General features: G+C 40.9%; 1 protein-coding gene across 4 annotated transcripts in view; it reads right to left on the bottom strand.

Moving 5' to 3' along the window:
- usp32 (ubiquitin specific peptidase 32) overlaps positions 1-25,166 on the bottom strand; it is a 39,366-nt gene that overhangs the window by 11,763 nt on the left and 2,437 nt on the right. For 2 of the 4 annotated variants that reach the window (XM_053872086.1, XM_053872087.1), the window contains exons 2-16: positions 20,307-20,434; positions 18,107-18,212; positions 17,043-17,161; positions 16,124-16,283; positions 7,376-7,507; positions 7,178-7,285; positions 6,925-7,040; positions 6,453-6,515; positions 5,456-5,539; positions 5,317-5,378; positions 5,135-5,237; positions 3,989-4,169; positions 3,666-3,835; positions 3,274-3,414; positions 847-1,012 (exon numbers count right to left, since the gene is read on the bottom strand). In XM_053872086.1, the coding sequence (XP_053728061.1) occupies positions 847-1,012; positions 3,274-3,414; positions 3,666-3,835; positions 3,989-4,169; positions 5,135-5,237; positions 5,317-5,378; positions 5,456-5,539; positions 6,453-6,515; positions 6,925-7,040; positions 7,178-7,285; positions 7,376-7,507; positions 16,124-16,283; positions 17,043-17,161; positions 18,107-18,212; positions 20,307-20,434 (1,839 nt within the window). The remainder of the gene's footprint in view (positions 1-846; positions 1,013-3,273; positions 3,415-3,665; positions 3,836-3,988; positions 4,170-5,134; positions 5,238-5,316; positions 5,379-5,455; positions 5,540-6,452; positions 6,516-6,924; positions 7,041-7,177; positions 7,286-7,375; positions 7,508-16,123; positions 16,284-17,042; positions 17,162-18,106; positions 18,213-20,306; positions 20,435-25,166) is intronic. The other 2 variants (XM_053872089.1, XM_053872088.1) reach the window with 1 other exon arrangement.

The following is a 25,166-nucleotide window of genomic DNA, read 5'->3' as shown; positions in this document are numbered from 1 at the left end:
CTACAGTGGAACATGCGGTAAGCAGTGACCTCAGGTCACATTGCCTCAAGAGCCAATGCCTCAGAAATAGTGTTCGTTGGCAACCATCCATGAGAGAAGCCCATTCAGCGTGACCATGACAACTGTCTCTTCATACTTGGCATCCTCCACAATCACATTCATCCTTCTCATCTTATCTATTCATATAACTGTCGCCTCATTCCTGGTATGGCAGCAAGTGAGGTCAAAGGCATGGGAGAAAATACACAGTATTTACTCAGAGTAGCGGAGGCTGCATGGTCTATGTTCACGGTCCCACCATAAATGACAGTGATGATCATCATCCTAGCTTCAGAGATGAGGAAGAACAACTCCAGTTCATCGGACAAACATCTACAAGTTCTGTAATACAGCATAGCTGCTGCCAGGTGATGTCATAATATACTAATAAGATGAGTGAATTTACCTCCATCCCAAACCTTGGGTAACAATGACGGTTCTTCTCTCTCTCTCTCTTTCAAACTACACAATTTTAAATATATTTAAGTGGATATTTTTTATGGAAATAAACGTCCAAAGGGTTAGTATTTAAAGCCAGATATAATTGCAGGTAATGGGCAAAGAGGAGTCGGGCATCTTGTTGACTGTTGTGCATTCACCATTTGAAAAGCAAGACTGATGAAGATAAACTTGACTTGGGAGGATTCAAAGTGATCAGTATTTATTCCATTCTTCAACTCGTGATTAATTCTGTGGCTGAAATCAGGACCCACTCCACTCAGGCAGTGTTAACAAAAAGGAAAGCAGGAGTGCCTGGTGAAGCTTTGGTTGGTGGCTTTCTCAGCTCATGCTGCAGGCTTACTTTACCTCTGAGCGGTGGTAAGTGTGGTGGAAGCATTCTCAGGCTGGTCATACCCATATTGACCCAGATGTTGGATTGGGGGGTTCGAGTGGCAGGCTGCTGGCGGAGGAAGAGGAGGTAACGGGGGAAGAGCTCCAGTTCAGGTCGCTTGGTCTTACTCTCCAGGATTACCTAAAGAACAAAGATCTTATTATGATCCATTCCAACGTGGTTTCCCTCACAGCTTTTATGTTCACTATCTTTTCTTAGAGCTGAGAAGATCACGGTGTCAGCTGGTCATGGCCATAGTGGAAGAAAACTCTATTGCACCACATACAATTATGGGTAACTTCCATGAACATGTCAGCAAGAATATATGCAACTGTATATAGTCAACTATATACAGTATATCAATATTTGGGCCTTCTACCGGTCGAAACACTCAGTCCAATGCATTGACCTACATTTTGCACTTGCTCTCAAACATTTGTTTCAGGAAAATGAAACAATTTATTTCCAACAGTTTCTGCAATCTGCTATGACCTTCAAAATCAGGTGTGTCATAACCTAAACTATAGTTGCAATGGGCTTTTAATGTTTCAAATATTACATCCGTCTCACAAGGCTGTGTCTTCATCAAAGATACAATCTAACACCTAATTTTAATTGTACATAAATAATGTACTTCACAGATCATGAACTAGGTTTCACTTTACGAGCTGGATACTCAAGTCTGGTCTCTCCAGAGCACATCCAGATGCACGAAAAGTAACCATAAATAACAACAAATCACAAATAGAGACTTCCCTTAAGTTTTTTAGTAATTAGATTACTGTGAAAAAGAATAAGAGTGCTGGTCCCTCCTTTGTTTTCATGCTGCACTTCTATGATGTTTGTCAAGTTATTAGATAAATATTGGTGTGAGCTGCTCCAGAGGATGCTCATGGCGCAGCTTCACTTAAGAGGTTTGGAGTTGGCTTGACTTAACTTTACTACCAGCCGTTATGTTAGTACCAGTGAGGCATTACTTTGTTACTACTGTCAATATTTCTCAATCCACCTCACAACAAAGGCACTGAGGACAGTTAAGTGTTGCTCATAAAAAAAAAAAAAACTCAAAAAGATTCATTTTATAATCTATGTATTTTCTATTACGCACATTTGCATTGTCAGATGTTTGATGCATTCAATTAGTAATACCATATTTTCCGGACTATAAGCCGCTACTTTTTTCTCGCGGTCTGAACCCCACGGCTTATAAAACGATGCGGCTAATATATTGATTTTTACAGGGATATTCCAATCAATCGGCCACCGATTATGAAAGGCTGAACTCCTTGTGATCTGTGAATGCCGACCACTGCCTGTCATTGCCGGTCACAAAATCCGAGCACATGTGACAGCAGCCGTTCTGATGAGGCACCGCCCGCGGTTTGTGATGCGTCCGCTCCTCCCTCCCGACTCGCCACTCGCTTGGCAACGGCGTGTCTAATGCGGAAGCTTTTTTCAGTCTGTCGTGTCAAGTTTGCATCCTGCAGCACATGCATGTTAAAAGGCATCAACGCCACGAATTCAATACGATATTTAAAACACCAGCACTTGACGGAGCACAGAGAGTTTTCTGCTGCTCATGAAAGTGAAACTGCAAGAACCAGCGGTCACTCGCGACACTTGCCGAGAAATAATCATTAATTTCACCGCGACCAGATGAGCAGCCTTTCTCAGGTGTCGTTTTAAGATGGAATCAACCGCGGCCGAATCCGCTGCAGTCTTGTGTGTGTTAGATGCAGCGTTCGCGGTCCACCACCTGAATCTGAAACGTTTGCAACCGTCCAGAGTGAGAACTTTCATGAAAGAGGTTGAAGCCAGCTGCTTCAGCTGAGTGCTCTCCCTGTCTCTCGGAGCATCCCTAGTTTTTAGAGTCTAATGAGCATGCTCTTTGCTGGCAAAAATATTGAGCTTCGTCACATCAAACCGATGACATCACGGGCGTTTTATTTACCTTGAAAGCGCTCAAATTGCGCTGTTTTCGCCCGTGTGTCCGCAGCTCTGCTAACAGAGACGATCTACTGGAGGAAACAGCGTTTTCTATACACTTTAAATGTAAATAAGATGTGAGGAGTTCATGACTGGAGTTCAGAACATTGGCAAGATTGTTTCATGAGTCAGTCTCGAGACTGGACCCCGTTTTCAAAACTAGTACTAGAGGATCGCTAGAAGTGATTCTCATGCATTTTCTGTGGCGCAGACAGCAACGGTGCATCCGCGGCTTATAGACTGGTGCGACTTTTGCATGAAAAAAATCCATTTTCCTTCTTAGATTTGCTGGGTGTGGCTAATATACTGGTGCGCTCTGTAGTCCGGAAAATACGGTAGTAAATGTTGATGCACCAGAAACATATATTTCTACATACATACAAGGAAGTTTCCCATGAACTTTGTATGAGACTCACCGGTCGTGGCAAACTGAGGTTGGCGCCATACCAATGATACAGGGCCCGCCACACTGGCTCTGGCACCACCTCAAAGTCTCTACCAGGCACAAGTTGCAAACTATGCTTCAGCCGTCCTCCCTCCATGGTTAACGTTGGCGCCTGCAGAGAAAAGACACATACACTGTTCAGCTGCCAGTCATCTACTCTGCCTCTGCTTACTGCCCTCATGCCCAGCGACAAGAGGCAGGGGGCAAATATTGATTAAAAAATAGAAATAAGTGTATAAACTGACAGAAACTGAATTGCAAGCACAGGGATTAGGCTCCCCACAGAAAGAAACCAGGAAAGTTTCCTGTTCCTGTTCCCTCCACAAATGCATACACACACAGCACACTCTTCAATGCGCATACTTTCACAGGGTCAGTGGTGACCAGGGTCTGGTTGTCAATGGCGCCAGGTCTCTGTGCAATCTGCTGGGAGGGAAGGTGTCCGTTCGGTGCAGAAAAGCATTGATTATTATTTTCCGCCGTGGCATGTGGACGAGCAAAGCAGCTTTCTGTCGCAGAAGGAAGACTCAAGGCTGCAGGGACATGGAGGAAAAGATGGAGGAAGTTCATTCACAATCAGTACTTCATCAAGGATGACAACATTACAATGTTGTTCAAGCATGTGGATCAATACTCTTTAAGAGAGCAAATAAAGTATCCATGTTTAGCATATTATGACTACAGACCTGACTCTGTCGCCTCAGAAGCACTAGACACAGCATCAAAGGACGTCTCTTTGGTTGGGCTGTCAAAGCTCCCCACTCTTCCCAGCTGGTCCAGTGGCGCTGGATCACCACTGGCAGAGGCAAGAGAGTTCTGCAGCAAGCTCATGATGGACGGCTGTTCCACCACAATACCCTTGTGCTCCTGGACAGGGACACAAGAGCAGACAGGGCCCTGTTATTGGTCAAAGTGGTATCACAGGTTCATCAACAGCATGGCAAGGTGGACTCTGTTATATAAATACCACAGTCTTAACACTTGCAAATTATACTCAAACAGACAAAGCAAGCACACATCAGACATTTTGGCATGAATAAGGACAAAAAGGCTAGCCACTTTGAAACTAGAGTAACGAAAAGACAGTAGCAAAACTCCAAGTGAGTGGTTTATGACTTCAGCTGGGATTTCCCAATCATGTTTTAAGGATGACCCAAAGGGCATGAATGCAATGTTATAAGGTGGGAAGTTTTCGTAACATTGGGAAGCTATGTGTATAAGGAAGGTGTCATTTGACTGGCCTTGTGGTTGTGTTTTGCTATGGAAATAAAGAAAGAATGAAACCAATCTCATTGGTAATTTTTTAAATATTTCTTGATCATAAATGTCGTGAAAACTCAAATTCAGACATGCTTAAAATAAATGACAAAATGGACATCCCTTACACATTTCAGATGCATCCACACAATTTTAACACCTACAGTATAATCCAGGACTAATTTACATAATCACATTCAAGAATTTTATTTTGTCAATATTTATTTCGCACCACAAAATGTTGCTACGTCCCTTATTCACAATTCTCCAATTGAACTACCAGTAATAAGACTTCTATTTCACAGCATCTGTATGTTCTATCTGGGCTGTCTAGGATACATCTAAACTAAAACATCAGAGTGATTCTAAGATGAATTGCCATGTCTCCAAAATGTGCATCTGTTTTAATTTGCCCCAACAATCCAAATAAATCACCCATATTCTGCACCACACACAATAAAAATCTGAATTAAGACCCAGGTAAATCCCACAATATCTTAAAAAAATTCTCTGACAAGCTCATTGTTAATCATATAAATTATTGTCATAAATGATCTTGCTCCAGTAGAACTCACATATTGGACGTAGTCCTTCCACTGCTGCCACCAAAGCATAGAAATAAGGAACCAGCTCTGGCCTTGCTGCAGCCCATGTCTGCTCTCCCTTTCAAGCCAGCCCCTGGACATTGACAAGAAACAGACATAGGATCACATCTGCCATGTTAATAGATTAGTCATTAATTATGAAGAAGACAAACCTGATGATTTGACCCTCCTCCTCTGGGGTTGCTGGTCGAAGCCCCAAAACTATGTGACATACCTTCAATTGTAAGAGAAACAGTTGTATCAAATGTCCATTTATAAGAACCTGAACTTTATCAAGATTCCTGCACCCACTTGGAAAAGCAGGTTGAGGAATTCATTGGCCAAAGAACTTTTGACACTCCATATCTGGTAGTCTTCCAAAGTCAGGTGACCATTCTGGGGATCAGAGGAAAAGACACACTTCAGAATTAGAATTATTAGTATTAAAAAATACAGCAAAAAGAAAAACAATAGGGACAACAAGAACTGCTGTTTCAACAGAAATCAAAGATCCGTTTTTTAGCTACAGCTCAGAAATCTGAACAGTCTGTGTGAGATTGTTTCCAGTCGATCTTTTTTGACAACTGGCTTTTGTAACAGCCATAGCAGTTGGTATGTGTTTGACCATGGTGCAAACATCATCTAAGTCAGGTTGTAGAGAAGCGTGGCAGGAAAGATGACGTGTTGTGTAGCGCAGCACATTTTGGGGAAACGAAGGAATTTCATACTAGTTTCATAATAATGGACATACATGTGGCATAGCATGGGGCAATGATATAAATGAATTCATTTTTTCAAATAAAAACTGGTATTTCATGTGTGATATCAAATTATTGATTTAATGTGCATTCTTTTATTTCTTCGTTCTGCTGTCAACATGCGTACTACTAGGTGGCGTATGCAGCGTCTATAAATGAGGCGCCAAGCCTGTCTCAGAGTCAGTCTGCATAGGTTGAGAAATGAGATTTTTTTTTAAGCTACAACATAAAAAAATGGCACAAAACACTAACACATCGTACTTCTTCTTGCCACCTTGTTCCCTGTTCAAGGGCAACATTGTGCAAAATTCACACAAATCATCTCAGACTTCTCAAAGTGACTCATCCCAGTGTACCAACACCAGCACTGAAATTGTGAACTTGGGCCTTGTGTGGTCTAAGGTCACTCGCACACTGGTGGCTAAGAAAACAAGAAGGTGAAATCCCCCAATAAGTGCAGCACTTATAATACAGTCAATGTGATTTAAAGCTCAGCTCTAGTTTAAGGCAAAAGTAGCTGAAGAAATTCACCAAGATTTTAACAGTCTCACCTTGGTGGTGTCATGCATCTTCAGGATGTCCTCCACTATATCAGACACACTATTGCGGTGCTCCTGCAGAGCACACAATGATTACAAATTGTACTTCATTCAGTTTCATATGAGAAGCAATTGTTTTTAGTTTCTAACAAATTAGTACAAAGATGATGATTGTTTGACATCACAGATTATGAAGCTGTGCAGTACATAAGACATTTAGTCGCTGTACTTCTTCCACTAGCATCACTGCTGCAGTGAATTCAATTAGCGTGACGCTTACTGGTTTGTGAAGAAATGTTTTTGTATATGTTAATACATTTAACCGACAATCAAAACACCCCTTTAGCTCGATGTGCTCAAGGTAAACAGCAATGAAATGTCTTTGCAGCCAGGCATAGTATGGGAGCAGCAGTGTTGCTTAGAAAGGAATTCTTAGAACTACAGAAAAATGTGTTTATCACAAGTTGTAAGGTTGCAGGCTCACAGGTAAAGTGTCGATGCGATTGTCCTTCCACACCTCCAGCAAGGCCACAACCATTTCATGCAATTCAGTACGAGAAAGAACTCCATCGCGGTCAACATCAAACACTTTGAAGCAAACTGTTGTGAAAGTAGAGAAAAAGAGCAATTAGAAAAAAAAACAACACTCAAAACATACTTCATCATTTTACTTAATTTGCATCGTTCATAATCAGTGAGTTCATTCATCTTCACAGAAGCACAAGATCGTATCTTACATTTCTGCCTTTCAGCAACTGGCCCCCTGCAGCATGCAGACAGTCCACAGGAGATCTCCTTGAAGTCAATGTGATTGTCCCGATTCTCATCAAAGGCATGAAATAACCCTAATAAATGCACACATTTGTTTGGTGTGTTGAACACAAAGCAACAAATATTTACAAACAAGAATTTTAACACTGATAATGGTGCCAGACCTTCACTCAATGTGGCATGGATGGGTGGAGACACCAGCGGGACAAAGGTTTCCAAGTCAAACCGTCCAGTTCTGGACTGAGCTTTCAGCAGCCAGTAGCGCTTTTCTAAGTCGATGATGTCAGATTCCTCCACTGCAAGAAGAGAAAATTGTCATTAGATGTGAATGCTGTGTTGAAATTAAAATGAGTACATCTAATTAGTTCATCAAGTTTCTTATACTTCAAGTAATAACAGTAAAATCAAGTAAAACAAAAACAGGACCACTGGGTTTCAGGGTTCAACAAATACATTCTGCTTCTTGTCATAATTGCTCAGTTGTGAACCCAGTTACAATGGCAATGAAATGAGCTCAAACTACAAGGTGGAAGTTATAATATCAAGATTAATTATCTGAGCAGGAATGCTAAGCGTTATGAATTGCAATTTGTGTAAAAATAGATCTAGATAAATAGATTTTTTTTCAACTGACCAATATTGATAGCTAGCCACAGGGATGTCGACCATCTGGGACACCCAGATAAGATCGATTCTACAGAAGGTTCTTCCATGCACAGTAGCCACTAGGGCCTTCACAGCATGTGCCAAGAGCTTTGAATTTGTAAAGTAATTGTAATAAGCATCATCATTGATGATTTCTTGGTCACGGTGGAGGACAATCCTGTAATATTTGACAACTCAGAGTACCTTCTAGTGATGATGTGGAGTCAAAGCGTGGTGAGCAGAAGGCAAAGCAAATATGAGATATGACCAAAATTGGCGTGCCCATGCTGCTGCTGGGCGGTGGTGCCATCATTTGGACGACACCTTGGACGGTTGGATGAAAGAGATTGAGGAGGAGAGGGAAACGTGTTGGTTCCCACGTCCGCCTTCGCAGAAGAGGATCGTGCACTCCCATTCCCGGGATATTTATCTCCAATATCCGCTTGGTCAGCATTAAGATGGCTGAACTGGCCCTGATGCTGAGAAGGAACAGGGACTTTTCTTCCTCTTGAGTTTTTTGTTTCATGGAGACGTGTTTGAGCAAACTCATACCAGACAATGCGTGTCATCTGGAGGGATTCCAGCTTTATAGTGGGGGTATAGTTGGGTTCCAGAGCTCACTGGCAAAATCAAAGGTAGAGGAGTGTGTTTCTACATCAACGACTGCTAGTGTATGGACGTGACGGTGACTTTTCAGCACTGCTCTCCCTCTGTGGAATGTCTTCTCGTCTACTGTAAGCCATTTTACTCCCCGTGTGAGTTCGCTTCATTCATTCTGAGTGCCGTATACATTCCGCCGACTGTGGACGTTTATGAGGCTTTATAGCGGACCAGATCCTCCATGTGTTGTGGTTGGTGACTTCAACAAGGCGAATCTGAGCAAGGACTTCCCAGGTACCAGCAGGCGATAAAATGCCCCATCAACACAGCGTCAGCTGATTCTGATTTCAACATCTATATGCAGGACCTATGACCATGATATACAATATGGTCCAAAGGACAAAGCATTGAGAAAATACAGTGACTAAGCTTTCTTGCCAGACACGAGAGACAGGATCAACATTATATCATCGTGATCCGCAGCAGGACTGGTGTGATGGCCAGTGAGAAGTTTAGGTTCGACTTGTAAAAAGTGATAGAGATTAGACCAATATAGCACCTGATATCTGGGCTTGGGTGAATGAACCAGCCTATCCGACTCAACATGATAATCCGCAGCTTTCAGTAATAGGATTCCACGGTTGCTCACCAAGTGCTCATCATGGGACAAACACATCTGACAGGTGTCACAACCTGAACTCACTGATCAGAAATACAGAAATGGATGGCTTCGCCCCTGTGGACAATCAGACATATTACTCCCCTTGGAAAGTTTTACACTAGATGTATTAGAAGCCTGCAGCCTTAGGAAAATTAGATGACCTATGGCTATAGTGTATCAACACCATATTATTGATGCAGTAATTCTATCCAGATTACGGTGTGCACAGGTCAGTAAAACTTCTGCTCATTATTGACCTCACATTATTCAACTGACTACTGACGTTAATCCAGCTGGTGTTGGTTATTGTTATTAGCTGCAGCCTGTGTGTTACTGAAGTCAGAGCAAGCTGTGCTTAGCCTTCTACTCAATGAATGTTACGACTAGTGTTTAGCACGCTGACAAACTAGTCACCAAAATACGACCCCCAGCTTTCTGAAGCATTGGAAATACAGATGTTTGGGTTTAGGGTTGCTCCCATTAGAGCCGATCACATGGATTGACAATGAATTTATAATCAAAATGATGAGACCTTCTGTATGCACGATGTGAAAAAGGAGGGGGAGTGGATACATCACACACAGTGGGGGCTTCATCAGAGCACCGGCTGTCACATGTGATCAGTTGCTGTGATTGGCAATGACAGTTTTTTTGTTTTATCTTCCCTGACAGTAAAAGCGTCTTCCAAGATGCCGAAAAAGAAGGTTAGGATTCAGTCAATGTTGTAAGAGATCCCCCCCCACTGAGAATCTAAGATCTCCTGAAGAAGGCTTTGTGCAATGGTTAGTCTTTCTCCTCATCAACACAAGACCTTTGAGAAAACTCAGACGAAAATCATGTTTTTTTTATACTTTTATACTATTATACTTTCAAGATAAACTGTTGTACTTGGTAAAACTAGCTCTGCTCTTCCTCTGTGTCTGTCATGGTACTTTTATACAGGTGGCTACAGCTGCATTATTTTTGCAAAAACCTTCAGCACAGAAATTTGGTATTTCACATTCTTCTGTACAATCAAACTATATTTTTGTTACACATTGTATACAATTTGTCTGCAACCAACAGCAAATTCCCAGATACAATGTGCACGCAGGCAGGCACGCCCAAACACAGAGCTGGGTGTTAGCATAACTGTGATCATCCATGCCTTCTAAAGACATCCCCAAGTGGTAGGGGATACAGGTACAAGTTAAAAAGAATAGGTCTGCGAATCATGCTGCACTCCATAATCAAGCTGAAGGCATAGAGATAAAAATGATATCTGGAGATACACAATTGCCTTCGAGACAGACAGGATTTAGACCAGTTAAAAACAGTTGACAGGCCAACAAGGTTGTGGAGTCTGTTAAGTTGGATTAAACTCTTTGATAGCCGTACTCAAGTAATAGAAGTGAAATTGAAATGAAATCTTCTAATCATAGAAACACTAAACTTGTTCCACTAAAATCTTGCTAAAGAAAGGGAGCTTAGAAACAAGCATGCATTCCTCAAAATTTGAAGGTGACTTCTCTGACTTCTGCTATTTTAAACATGTAAAAATCTGAACGGTGTGGGCATCGGGTCTAAAGGGCAGGATGCATGCAGCGCTTCTTTATTTAAAAATCAAATTTGTTGTGGTTAACATCATGTTGCTAGTACACGTTTAATTTTAGATTCTGAACATCTTTTAAACATCTTTCAGAATTCATGATGCAAATTGACATAAAATAACTGAAAAAATATATATCATGAAATACTATTTTTACCTTGCAAATTCATAAACTGAAAGGCGCATTTTCTAAAAGAACTGATAATAACCCATAACTGGGGCTTACCATATTTGTCATGCTCTGCCTCCACTGAGCAGTGGTTAGAGGTGACATATCATGAGCCAGGAAGGTGAAAGGTCAATTTATTTGGATAGTCAATACTACTATATGTTTTCGGATTATGCCACTATTCATTTAAAGCACTGTCTACAGTTGAAAAATAAATCAAAGAATTTGCAGAACGTCTTTGAGCTGGTTAACAAAAAACACAAGATTTTTTTTTATAAATATCAGTAGAGTAACAGGAATAATAAACCATCTAAAAGGGGTATACTGCGTATAAAATCAACAAAACACACATCAGTAGTAGCTACCTACCGAGAGGTGCGATTTTCTCCGAATGGCAGCAGAGATACCATACCATTATCCAGGTAACATCCTTAAAGAAGCGCTTCCAGCGTGTTCCTCCGCAGACTCGGAACACAAGCTACGTCAGGTTCTTCCTAATATTGTCAGGGCGGTATTCTACTCTCACGTTAGTCGGTCGTGACCATTAGTCAACACTTAGGTTCTAGCAAGAGTCATGAAGACTGTGTCAGTCACTCTCTCCAGCGGACACACACATAAGAGGATAAACCAGAAGCAGGCAGATTAGCATTCAGGTTCCCTGAAGACCAAGGTTCATTCCCTAATTGGGAAATAAAGCAGTGGCTAATTTTACTTGGCGTCTCGTCTTTCTCATAGTATTGTATTGTATTGTTCGATGGTCTTGTGTCAGGGATTGCAACACCATCACTTCTGTCTAGAACACAATAAAAGGCACTAAGACCAACATTTACGCAAAAAGTGGATGAATACTTTCAGTGACGGTTCTACATGACAAGAAATCCCTCACCCCTCCTGTGGCCATGGTCAATCCATTTGTACTGTACAACAAGATCTATTGCTCTACAGTACGTTGTGTCTCTTCTTGTAGTCATCTTGAGTTCAGGAAGAGATGTTGCGTGTTTTTTTTTTTGCACCACTTTGTAAGAAACTCAGAGATACGGTGTATGTGTCAGCATTAGCACTGCAAGCTCTGACTGTAACAGATGAGTCACCCATGCAACATTTTCTGTCATTCATTAACAGCAATTGGTATGGACACAATTAGCTTTTTTATCAGGATGCACTGAATATTCGGTGGCCAAATATATAAAGCCGTGATGCAGTCAAACGTGCTGAGCATGCCTGAACGATGATTTTCATTTCAAACAACAAGGTGAAGTAACATGCAGAAGTTCAGGGCTGCCAGCAGGGAAAAAAATATTGTTGGACCAGTATCACATTATTTCAAGACACTTATCAAATTATTTCATAATAGTATCCATATTTTGGAGAGCAAAACTTGAATTGCAGTTTCCAACAAGAGTTTTCTATTTACATTGTTAGCCTTTTCACAGCAGCTAAGCAGCATGTGCTAAAAGGACAATCATTCATTTGTTGTGGGTTTATATACTTTTGGGAATACATGTTTTGTTTGAAGGACTAATATAAATGAATTAATTTATTCGGCTTTGGGCAAAAAAAATCATTTCAGTACATCCCGGATTTATGCATGTTGTGTAAATGAAGGTCTTTTTATGTGTCAATAATATTTGTTAACAATAGGACTGGAAGATATGACACATATGTCACACTGTAGTAGCAAAGGATGAGACTACACAGCTGCCGCAAGAACCTCCCTACACCCAGTGTACATCAAGGGAAGTTCCGTCAGCGAAAAATGTTTTCGGCCAGGGAGCTTGTATCTAGGGTGAAGGAGTTCGATAAGATTCTTGAATCCCTGATTTTCAACAGTGATAATAGGTAGCATCTTCTTCTTTTGCGATGAAAAACACAACCACATTTGTAATGTCTTTTGTCTTCGTTTTTTTTTTTTTTTGAAAAAGCTGTTATGAGAGTTTGTTGCTGCTTGGGCTGAACACTCACTGGCTCTGGCCCGGGGCTTGTTGAGTGCTGCTAACACTCATTTGGGAAAGTTTTATTTTTCCTTCTGCATGTTCTCGAGGGTGATACTGTTATAAATGGCAGAATAAGTTTGTCGTTGTTGTCCATTTTGCTTGGCACGTCGGCAGAGTTTGCACTGCACACCGCTTTTTTTTTTTTTTTAAATCAGACTTATAAGGCAAAATACTCTCTTGCCTACAATTCTTCTCCCTTCTGTTATCCTCCGGCGCATTATCAGTCAATTGGCTGTGTTATAATCCTTTTGCTTGAATTTTCTGTGTGAGCCTTACTACTATCCTTGCGATATGATTGGCTGGCTGGTCTTTGCCACCTTCTTCTTCTCTTGAATGTTGGCCGGGAACTGGTGTTCATGTCACATTAGCGCCCGACTTTTCCCCGTGTTCTGAAGCGTAATTACACTTTAAATCTATTAACGTTTATTAACATTTTTATTTTCGTTGACAAAAATTATATAGCGATAATTATCCTTATCGTTTTAATGACCAGGCCTAGTAGACAAACACATTAACAAAATGTCTAGAACCACCATTTTCTTCCCAATAGTTTCTCTTCTCCATTCTCTTCATGTGGTGGGTTTGTCTTTGTTTTCTATCCAATCAGATTGAAGCCTCCATGAGCAACCACGCCAACCTAATACGCCCCGCCCATCTAATTCAGGAGTAGACAAGTCTACGTACTTTTCAGATTCACCTCACAGAACCAACCAATCAGTCAGGCCACAGTAAAAACACTTTTTTCCATCCTCAACTAAATTTGAGCTAAGCTATTGGATGACTGAGTTACAGTTTTCTGCTCACTATAGCTAGTAGAACACCAGGAGAAATTAGATGGACCGTAAAAAAAAAAAAAAAAATATATATATATATATATATATATATATATATATATATATTTTAGTCCCACACAGAGCAGGTTTGTTATTTGACTGCAATCACAGATAAAAAAATCGATATAGGCACATAGGCCAGGGAAATCGTGTCACGTGGATATTAGCCCTACTTCAGAATACAAATTGCAGGGTTTCCGCCAGGATGTTTTGAAACTGTGGCAGAGACATTGCACCCACCCTCCAGACGAGTAAAAACATTTTTTAATCATGAGAAGTAAATCAGCCCCCAATCCGAGCCCTCCTTGCGTATTTTCATATATCTAGCCAGAATGCGAAACCTGAGTTCTAGGAGCAACAGACTTCAGTCATTATGATGTTTCTTTAGGGATTTTTTCTCAAATAACTGTCACGTTTATGCCTACCAGCATGATGTGTTATCTGTTTGTTTCAACATTTGTTACTTCATCTTAATATGCTTGATCACGTGAGATTTCATCTTTAAGAAGAGGTGAATTTTCTGATAGCGTGGCAGCTGTCATTTGCGCTGTGGCGGTGTGACGCTAGTTTATATGGCGGAAAACCTGCATTCTGGAGGATGAAAATTAACCACGCTGCTTTACCTACAAAAATATTTATAGTCAACAAGCATATGTCTCTCTTCAACAATACCATGCCTTGCTGTATTGCCTTGTGGTGTAAATTTCTGGTGTCTATATTCACGACTTAATGGTGGTGGTGAGAAGGTTGGGTAGGTGCACACTAAATACCCAGGTACCATACATACATACGCTGACTACCACAGGAGCTCAGCTTTCTGTATAATTATGTTCCACTAGCAGAATCTTTCAAAGACTGAACACATGAGACAAGTATCCATATATACAGTGCAATCAAGAATTCCAGGATATCAGTCAGCCACACTGGGGATCAATTCCACCTGCTGATGTGCCACATAACAATGAGAAACGCAACCCCTATAAAGGAGGCTTTGAGATGCTGGCCACAGAGCACTTCCCTCTCATCATCACCTTTGGCTTTTTTTTTTTTTTTTTTTTTTTAAAGACATCACATTCAGCGGTGGCACAGCCACAAAACGATCTCCAAAGGACTACTAATGTAAATGTTTCAGCAATCAGAATTAACATGTTGATGCCCACAAGTCGGGCTTTTGATCAAAGCAGAGAACCACTCAGCCTGATTGGAATTGCCAAGGCACATCAGAATAAGCACATTGTCCATTGGTGCCCCCTGCTTTTCAGAGATAAGAGCCTGTTCATCACGTAGAGAACGCTCTGCTGCCCCCAAATCCCCTCAAGTATGGCCAAACCGGCGGTAGGTCAGTGATGGTCTTGGGGGGGCAGGTCCTTGAAGGATATTTCATACAGTTTGTAACATGAGTGAATGTTCAAAATGATGCCGACAAAGGCTGGTCTGGAATTATCGTGCATGTTATTTGGCTTGTTTTTATGTTTTGATGGTGCATCCACGTGTTCTTCAGCACGAGGTGAGTGGATGAATACCAGTGCTACCACTCCGTCCGACTTATTACTTGTATATTTTTGTCAGTTTCGGAGTTAGTCCACCTTTCGGCTGAGGAGGAGAGGGAAGCATGCCGGTGCGCTTGTTCGCCTTCGCTGAAGAGGATCGCGCACACCGCTTTCCACGATATTCCTCTCTAGCATCAAGAATGCTGTTAGCCAAAAGCTGAAGTGTATTTGATTTGTATCAATGGAACAAACATCCATTAAGCTAACCTAATCAGCAACTCAAGATACACAGGTCCGGGCGTTTTCCAAGTCTAGAAATTTGGACAACAAACAGTGAAACTTCTTAACTGACCTTCAAAGACTCACTTCCGTCTGTTAACTTATCAACTGCAATAATATGAGACCAGGACACGAGACGGCCAAAATAAACATCAAAGTGTGACAGCTTGAAAACATATAAGGCGTCTACTGATGAACTACAGTTGGTCTAAAATGGCCCGATATGGATCAATGAAATCCCACGATCAACTACTCTTTTCTATTGTGTGTAGAATGGACTGCACACATACATGTAAAAAAGTATAGTAATGCATCAAGTTGGCGGTTTCTATTTATGGCATTACATCAATTCAAAATAAATCAGGTCCTACGTGACTGAATCAAATTAATTTTGGAACTGTGAATCAACAGACAATGTAATCAATTCTACTAATACATGAAATTAAAAGTCAACATCATCATTAAAAGTGGACTCACTTGTGTAACTGATCGAGACTCTTAAAAATCCATTACCATCAAACATAACTGTCCTCTGCAACAACTTGTGACGAGCAGCATTGAATCACTGGTATGCAAAATGAAATAATCTCACAAATAATTTAACCTCTAATAAGGAAAGCATGAGCAGGAGACTGAAACAGGGCTGAACTCACAGTGTGTGACTCCAGCTAGCGTCTGGTAGAAGGTGGGGGTGTCACTGTCATCGGTTAGAGTGACACATACTCCAGCAGACAGGAGCCATCTGGAAAAAGTGAAGGCCTCTTTGTTCTGTAGCACCCAGGCCCTGAAGCGCTCGTAGTTCACCTTATCGCCCTTGAAGAAAAACACAAACAACATAGGTTTGTTGGATATTCAGTTAGCTGTGTGTGAGTTTGTGAGTGTGCACTGCAAGAAAAGACGTGTGTAATGGCACCTTCGAACATATATTTTCATATCTGAAAAAGTACATCCCATTGATATTGTATACTTTAACACAATTTGTCAGGTGTATCAAGTCTCATCTATGAAGCTGATGGAAGTCAAAACCAAAACAAAGCAGCTAGAAGTGAATAAGACGACCTCGGGTTCATTAGCATATAATAGTCTCAACAAGGATACAACGAGTTACTGAGAAACTCTGATTCAGTATTGGGTTTATAAGTGCGAGCCACATGAGTTCCATCAAACTTTAATCAGAATATTGTGTTAACTGTTGAGTATGACCTGTATTATCCGTCCACTGATGTCACAGACAGGTTAGAGAGAACGAGAGAGAGACAAGTACACTGTCTATCATTATACAGGTAAAAAAAAAAAACATGACAATATGAATCTATCATACATCAATATTGTCAGTTGAGAGGCACGTTCGAGACGCCTGTTAATATATATATATATATATATATATATATATATATAGATATATAGCACTGATGTGGTGGCAAATGGATACCTCACATATGTATAAGAATGCAAGTGTGTCCTGCTGTTGGGACTGTTGAATGTCCTGTTCCGAAACAATAAAGCTGACACGTGTTTTGACACAAATTTCCTGATGGAGATGCTGCAGTCCACTCTGTGGTACATACTGACCTCATTGAAGCACTTCCTGAGGGAGGCTGGGACTTCACCATCGAGGATCTGCAGGACAGCTTCAATATCTTCCCTGGCAGCATATCCGCCAAGATCGCTGGCAAACAGGCTGAAGAGGTCTACCAAAGTAAACACATACATGTTCACAAGTGATTCAGCACTATCACAGGAAGAACTATCTCAACCAGGAAACAGCAGCATGAGTGACAGAAGCTCCAGGATCAGAAACCTCCTTTACCCTAAAGCTCGCACGTCCAGATACACAGCAAAGTTTGGCTGAAACTCATCAAGTCAGCATTTGAAATTAGTATTGGGTGCTTTACTATTTGTTGGACAGGATCAGAGTGTGAAGGGAAGTTGAGAAAGCTTTTGAAAATTTCATTTACACATATGCTGACTGTGCGATTTGGTGTTCCCACGGGGTCAGTTGACTTGGATCAGACCTGAATTGATCACACGATAGTCTCACGGATGTGGGTGCGCGACAGGACTTCATAAAGTGCCTTTAGCACAGCATAGGCATAAATCTGAATCCCTTGTTCAGCACAACAGAGGATGTCACTGTGTCTGCAGAAAAGAACACTGAGCTCCCAACTTACACCAACACTTCGGCATTGGTAGTCAACGTGCTACGCTGAAAGATTTAGATGGACCTGCTGCTGTCGCTTAACACAGTCCCATTTCGCCCATCATGAGTATTCAGAAATTAACTTGCTCGAAACGTGTGAGTGCAAGAGATAAACCTCATTTCAGTGAGTCTCATGCCGACTGTGCGGGAGAAGGCAACCCTGCTTACCAATCGATTTTTGTGATAGCTTTTGTCCGGTTAAATTCGACCGCAAAGGAACGCTTAAATGCTGTGGTGACTGCTGCTGTCGAGCAGCTCCAAATGTGGTGGCTATAGAGATGCTTATTTTCATTTTCATTGATCCCCTCCCAAATAGCATGTAACTTGAGTATCAAAACAAAGGATGACGCGTTTTCTCCATGCTTAAGACATGAAACTCATTACAGTTAAGCTCCATTGCATTAGAGGCTCAATGAGCAGTATAAACATGACTTACATTTGGCCTTCTCCTCGATGCGTCCTCGAGTCAGCAGCACCAGACCGACAATTAGATTATTGAAGTGCAGCCCTTTAGATGTTCCCCCAAATGAGTTGTAGATCACCTATCACAGAACAAAGAGCAGGTCATACATCACATTGACTCCATGTCATCTAGTGCTCGAGCAGGTGTTCAACTCAACTCACAGTTCAGGGGCAACATATTTAACAAATAGTTAATAACTGCAGAAAAAACATAATCCCCACAATTGTAATTGACCCTTAATTACTGACGTGCCATCATTGCCTAAAGTGTGGCGCGCGCACACACACACACCATGGTTTTTGCTGTCGATCACAGATACCGCATGCTGATCACCACGGATCTATTCTGTCAAAAGGACAACTGAAAAATATTCAATTTGATGTGAGAAATCGCAGTTTGGTGAGTCTCTTGAGACTTTGCTATGTCTGTGAAATATTTACATACTGGCCGCTTGTAGCGGGACACCAAGACAGAGAGCACCGCATTCACTTTGCATTCACTTTCTCCACATAAACGACACCTGTGAAAGGCTGCTCTTCTAGCTTGGTGAAATTAATGATTATTTCTTAAGCATTCCAAATGTCACGCTCAGACCCACTTTCATGAGCCTGGAAAACTCAGCGCTCCATCAAGTGCTGCAACTTCAAATGGCATATTTAATTTTAATGCACTTCGATGCACAACAGTTTCCCATGCATGTGCTGCAACTGCAAACTCTAAATGACAGATTAAAAGAAGCTTCCTGGCAGACTGCTGCTTCACGGCTGCTGCAGAGTGAGCAGGGAGTAGGGAGGAGCAGACGCGTCACAACCAGCGAGGCTTCATCAGAGCGCCGGGTGTCACACGTGTGATCGGCAATGACAGGTAGCGATTGGTATTCACTGGTCACGCTGAAATCGGCCGATCACACACACAGTAGATTACAGTATTACATAAACTCACTTGACTCAATACAGCATAAATGTATGAATCATGAAAACATATTTTTATAGGTAGTAAAAAAGTAAATTGAAAACATAAGGCAGGCATTGCAACATACAAAGGACTTTAAGATATTTTCAATGTATAAAATATCATCATAACTTCTAGGCACCAATTCTTTATTAGATTAGAGTCGTTAACATCTGGACCTCTGTTGTCATGGTAATGGGTTCCATGGAGACATGAGAAATAGAAAAATTGGAGAAAAGAAAGAATGTTGTCACAGCTAATGAAGACATGTAACCTCTTTGTTTGAGCACGGGAAAGGAGGATAAGGCTGAAGAACTGGTCACTTACGGTAACTGTGTTGTTTGATGCTTGAGCTGGTTGTTTATCAGGCCTAAGTAATGAATTTCATTACATTTATGTCATGAAACCAAAGTTTAGTTGCAAGTTGTCAGGCGCAAGGAGTTGATACAAGAGAAGAAAAAGAAATGTATCTTGTTTTATATTAGTTTTGGAAATTTGTGATACATTATGTTGATGATTAGATTGCATTGGACTTCCTTTATTCTTCCCACAACAGAGAACTTCAGGTTGTCATGCTCCCTCATTCAGTGAGGGTGGCAAAGACATACCACCAAGCTGAGAGAGAAGCATCTGTTATTGTTTTGTGTCTAGTACTGTGCTTCACTGTCCCCAGATGGCGTTAGCTTGTCCATCAAGCCACTGTCCTCGCTGACGTTGCTGAGGAGAGAGCCCATAAAGAGCAGTCAGTCGCTACCCAGGTCAGAACCGGGGGAACTCTCGGTCAGCTGCTTTACCAGCATGGAACTAGCCTGTAATGCTAATTTTGATCCGGAGCGGGGAACAACAGCACAATGACAAGGAGTCTCCAGATGCAAAGGTATCACTGTCTGTGTGAGGTCCAACATATCCACAAATCAATAAGACAAACATACAACAGTAGACTAAACACAAAACAGAACAATCTCAGAAAAAGCAGTAGCTGCTGAACTGGCCACATGTACCACATGTACAGGGGCCTCTGTCCTTTATATGGACACCTTGTTTAATGGTAAATGGATACAAACATTTTTACAACAACACAAGACCACCGTGGAAATACACAAATTCAAACACAGGGATACTGGCAAAATGAAAAGGTTTGTTCAACAAAATAAAGACACAAATGCAATGCAGACAGATGGTGGTTGATTGGGGAAGCTATCACAATGGGAAAATAACTCACCTCAGACACTTTAGGAGGAACTCCATCTCCCAGGACTTCCTTGAAGAAGCATTGCTGGGTCATGTAAAATGAGAGTCCACTGGTTCTTTTGAAGGCATCCTTCAACCTCTTCAGCTCAATATCCGTAACTGCGCACAGAGAGATGTGAGAAATTAGAACTGTTAGTTACATGAAATGCGACATCAGCTGCAATGAAATACCTGAAACACATCGGGGGACATTACAAAGTTTGGTCTTTGCTGTAATTAATTAATAAACAGCCTATGAGTTGCAAGGCTTAAGAAGATATTTATCTTTCCCAAAACAGCAATGCAGGAGTTCAGAAATTTCAGAAACCTCATGGGGTGTTTTTCAACCTTGTTTAAGGCACGGTACACCACCAGTGGAACGGTGGCCAAAATGTATTTGTGCTGTGTCCAAATTGTAGAAAACCTACAATGTCATTCATGGAGAATTGTAGCTGTGTTGGTACGGTATTTGCAGAAAATAATACAAAAAAGATCAAACAGCAATGTCAGATTATCGGACCCTGAAGATGATTACTGTACAGGTATCTTCCTTAGAGTTTTCATCTCCTACTATAACACAGACATCCTGACTGATTCCTGTGGCAGATTGTTAGCCAAAAGAAACTTTTTTTCAACTTGATCTGGCTTGTACTGTGTTAGGGTTAGCATGTAAGGTTAGCATCCAGCGCTTAATTTAACTTCTTTTCCAGCATTTAGTTAGGAGAATTTCCAGACAAATATTTGACATTCATTTTCTCAGCATGCTTAATAACAATAATTATTCTTTCCATGTTCACATTTTTCAAGATAAATCTTGATAAAATTGGAGTGGCAGGTGCAACATAATACTTAATGAAGTAGAGAGTTAATAGTCTAGATGTAGCATGAAAAGTAAGAAAGCGAGAATAAGAAAGATAAACGACAAATAAATTAGCAGGGAGTAAGTTTGCAGCAAATACACATCAGCACACACAATTCGCTGTTTGCACTTTCATCATAAAGAAAAACTTGAAAAGTTAGACAACAGTCACTTTTTCAAATATGTAATTGCAGACACCAACAACAGCAGCTGAGGAAAGCACTGTGTGGTAAGTCTTCAGTAGGCGGTTAGTATGACATCCGGTCAGCAGAAGGCAATATAGTACACATGGCCTACATTTACGTACCTGAGCCTCACAATAAACTTTCAGATGCCAGTACTGTTGTTCAGGGCTAAAACATCCTCTTCAAACATGGACTTTTAATGATCTGATCATCTAACATTGTGAGTTTGAATGTGATCAGCATGGCTTACATGTTCGAGAACACCGTCTCAGTCTCACAAAAAAAATTGTAGCACCAATCATTCCGGGAATCATGCAGTATCAAGAATAGACTGCATAATCCAAGGACACACATCAACCAAACAAGCTGAGAAGAGAGTAAATTGACTAATTTTCCTGTCAAATTTCAAACCATTGCCCATGTTCACACAGAGAATGTCTTATTATGCCGACATCCAATCCAAACACATCATATGTCAGGCCAAGCAAGAAAAATGCCCTTTCAAAAGAGAAATAAAGGGCACAGGAACAATTTCAAAATTGCGAAGCTGTCTGGGTGGAAGCTTGCATATGACGTTTAAGGCAGATACGTCTTCAACAGATGACAGAAAAACAAAAATAATAATGGTTCTTTTAAGTCACAACTCAGGATGTAGTCAGTGTCACAGTGTCACAAGTGTCACAGCAAACTCAAAACCCCAAAAAGGTAACATTGGCACTTAAGAGGATTAGAAATCATTTTAAAATAGCACGAGACACATTTTCCAAATCATTCTAGTTTAGGAATAATGAGATACAGGACTTATCCTGCGTGCAGCTGTGGTATAATAAAGACATTGTGACAATCACTCCACACTGTCCAGAACACTGCTTCTATTGTAAAGTTGTGCTATAATGGGTGGATTCTTGGACACTCAACTGTTCTTTCTTTGCAGTGAACTATGCGAAACATTAGGGATGGGCAATAAGCTATCGTTCAATGGCACATTTGCTGCATTGGGCTTGCACACATGAATATGACGAGACCATGATATTGACATTGTTCAACTCCGAATCTCTGGATCGGTTTGTTTTATTAGATCAAGTGGTCCTGATCGGTTTTCTGGCGCGGTTGTTGGCCTTGGTTCATACCAACACATGCGGGGTACCAACAGATGCAAAACAATGTGATTAAAATGTCTAAATAGGGGGAGAAAATGTCTCCCAGTGACTGCCGTTTGAGTGCTGCTGTGACAGCAACATTCTGCTGTTTTGTAGGGATGCTCACAATAGGCCCACTTATATTATAGTGAGACAAATGGACAAAACATTCATAGAAGGCAAACTTAAACGGTCAATTTTATTCCTAAGAAAAACCAAGCTGACAACTAAATATTAATAGAGATTCCAGTGAGCATGGGGGAAGCCTGTGGCTTTGTTCTAGAATCTGCTTCTACTTTGTCTTTCAGTTATTCCAACCAGCCACACATGGTCAAGTTAAGGCCATGCTGACCACATTGCCCTCTACTGACTGGCAGGCTTTCAGCTTGGAGGGCATCTCCTGAACTACAAAACGTGAAAAAAAAATGGATGTCCTCCTGCATCCACAGCAGGATGCCCTAAATGTCTGATTATTAGTGCCTGTATAATGCCCTACTCATATTGTCATCATGGTAGTTTCCATGAAAAGAGTGTTTCCGCCCAGTAATTTTGCAAAATATGATAAAAATTGGACGTTTCTCAACAGTTTTGCAGCCATAGCCATCGCAGGCGCCATATTTGTTTAGCAGCATGGAAGCGCTGTGATTGATGAGATGTCTGAAGCTGATGGGATGTCTGACGCTGATGAGAGTAGGACAGGACAGATAAGTTCCAAACTTTAAATCATCGTTTCCAAAAGTAACTCATAGCTTTTTTTAATCGGAGGAGTATTTTTGATTTTTTTTTTTTTTTTTGGCCCAAAGATTGCTCCCTAGTGCCGTGCAGCGAGCTGCGCTGTGGTGCATTGCAGTTTGCTGCTCGGTACACAGCGCTTGCAGAATGCAAGCAAAATAGCCTAACAGGGATCAAAATTCACGTGGTTTTATTTATTTCATCAAGCGGCAAGCCTTCATATATATGTTGTTTGAATGAATGTTGAATGAAATGTGTGAAAGTTTAGAAAGCAGATACCCAGTTGATACAACAGTATGTTGATGTAGCATAAATATAAATAAGAAAATGAACAAAACTGTAGACATTTAGCTTGTTGTAAGGAAAAGAATCATAAAAATATGTTTGTTTGTTTTTTTTTTATCAATCAGGGTCAGCTGTCCACGAGCCCCCTGCATCTGAAAGTGTTACTGTGGCAACAGCTACTGAGTTCATCTCGGTTTCTCATTTGGCTCAGACATCTGTTTTTATAAAGGGTTATTTTTGTACAAATAGACGACTAAAGCTTGATTTTAAAAAAGCAAGTTGTAAAGTCAGTCGTTGACATGTCGCGTCTGTAAGCCATTGGGCTGGAGGCGTGACTTTGGACCCTGTTTCAAAATGCTAGCTAAAAGTACATAAACAAATTTGGGCTGCATTATTTATATTTGAGTGGAAAGGCTGTGAAGCTGTATTTAGATTTGGTTGGCAATTCCAAAACACACTCGAGCCAACAGACTGATTGCTGGGGTAGACAGGTCACACAAAAATAGCCAACTTTCCGATTTCAGTACCTGAAAAGCTCCAAAATATCGTCTTAAGTGGAATGAAACGAAGAAGAAGTGACAGTGTGAGTGCCAGTCTAGAGCCAACAGCTGGCATGCAGGCACAAACATAGGGGGGAACATGCTTAGAAAGCATCACTTGCAATTCAAAGAGGCATCCGCTTTAGGGATAAACAGATTTATTTAAAAAAAACTTGAATAACTGTGTCCAGAAGGGCACCAAATACAGGCAGACCGATCTTACAGGAGCTGAATAGCCACAAGTCAAAATCAAGAGTCTGTGGTAAAGAAACTGCACAGGCATTAATCCAATTGAGAATTTGTGATCTCTCCTCAAGAGGCAGGTTGACAAATTAAAGCCCATCATTTCTGCTGTCATTGTGAAAGATTGGACTATAATTGCCAGGATGTGACCCATAAGCTCGCCCAGGATGCATTGCTGAGGTCGAGAGGAGGGAAAGAGACCACCACTAGTATTGGCTCTTCACATTATTCTACTGGAATTATCACAACTACACTGACATCAATCACGCTGCAGTGGACAACTGCAGTCTTCTTTCTTCTCCTCATGTGCAAAGCAAACACACATTACTTCCACCCACATGTCATAAATAGATGTTTAGATAACTCAACTATGATTGACGTCTACCCGCAAAACAAGCTGTCATTTTAACAAAGAGACAGGAAATATTCATATTAACAAATATTGTCGCAATTTAAACTGAACAAAAAAACTTTTTAAACTATTTAAAAGAATTTGAAAGACAACAACTGATCACACTATTGATAAGTCATGAAGAAGAAGAAAAAAATCAATATCACAATGCGTCCATCATTTAATGTTTAACATTGAAAGAAGAATGAAATTCAACTTTACTAAGTTAATCACCGCCACTGTTGAACTATTTTGCACTATTTTTAAGACGAAAGCACTCAGAACTTAGGGCTGGAAACTAGGGTCTTAACTGCATTCCCAATAAAGTACGGCTGAATACCAATAACCAACATGAAATGAGGTGGTCATCCAACAAAGCAATTGTAAAACAAGCATTGTATCACAATATACATCTTGAATCTTGAACCAGGGATGTAACAGTTACCGACAGTTAGTATTACCACTTCCTTTTTGAATAA

This window comes from Synchiropus splendidus, chromosome 8, assembly GCF_027744825.2.
Source record: "Synchiropus splendidus isolate RoL2022-P1 chromosome 8, RoL_Sspl_1.0, whole genome shotgun sequence".
NCBI lineage: Eukaryota > Metazoa > Chordata > Actinopteri > Syngnathiformes > Callionymidae > Synchiropus > Synchiropus splendidus.
Note: the sequence above shows the minus strand (reverse complement) of the source record. Positions and strands in the feature narration are given on the sequence as shown.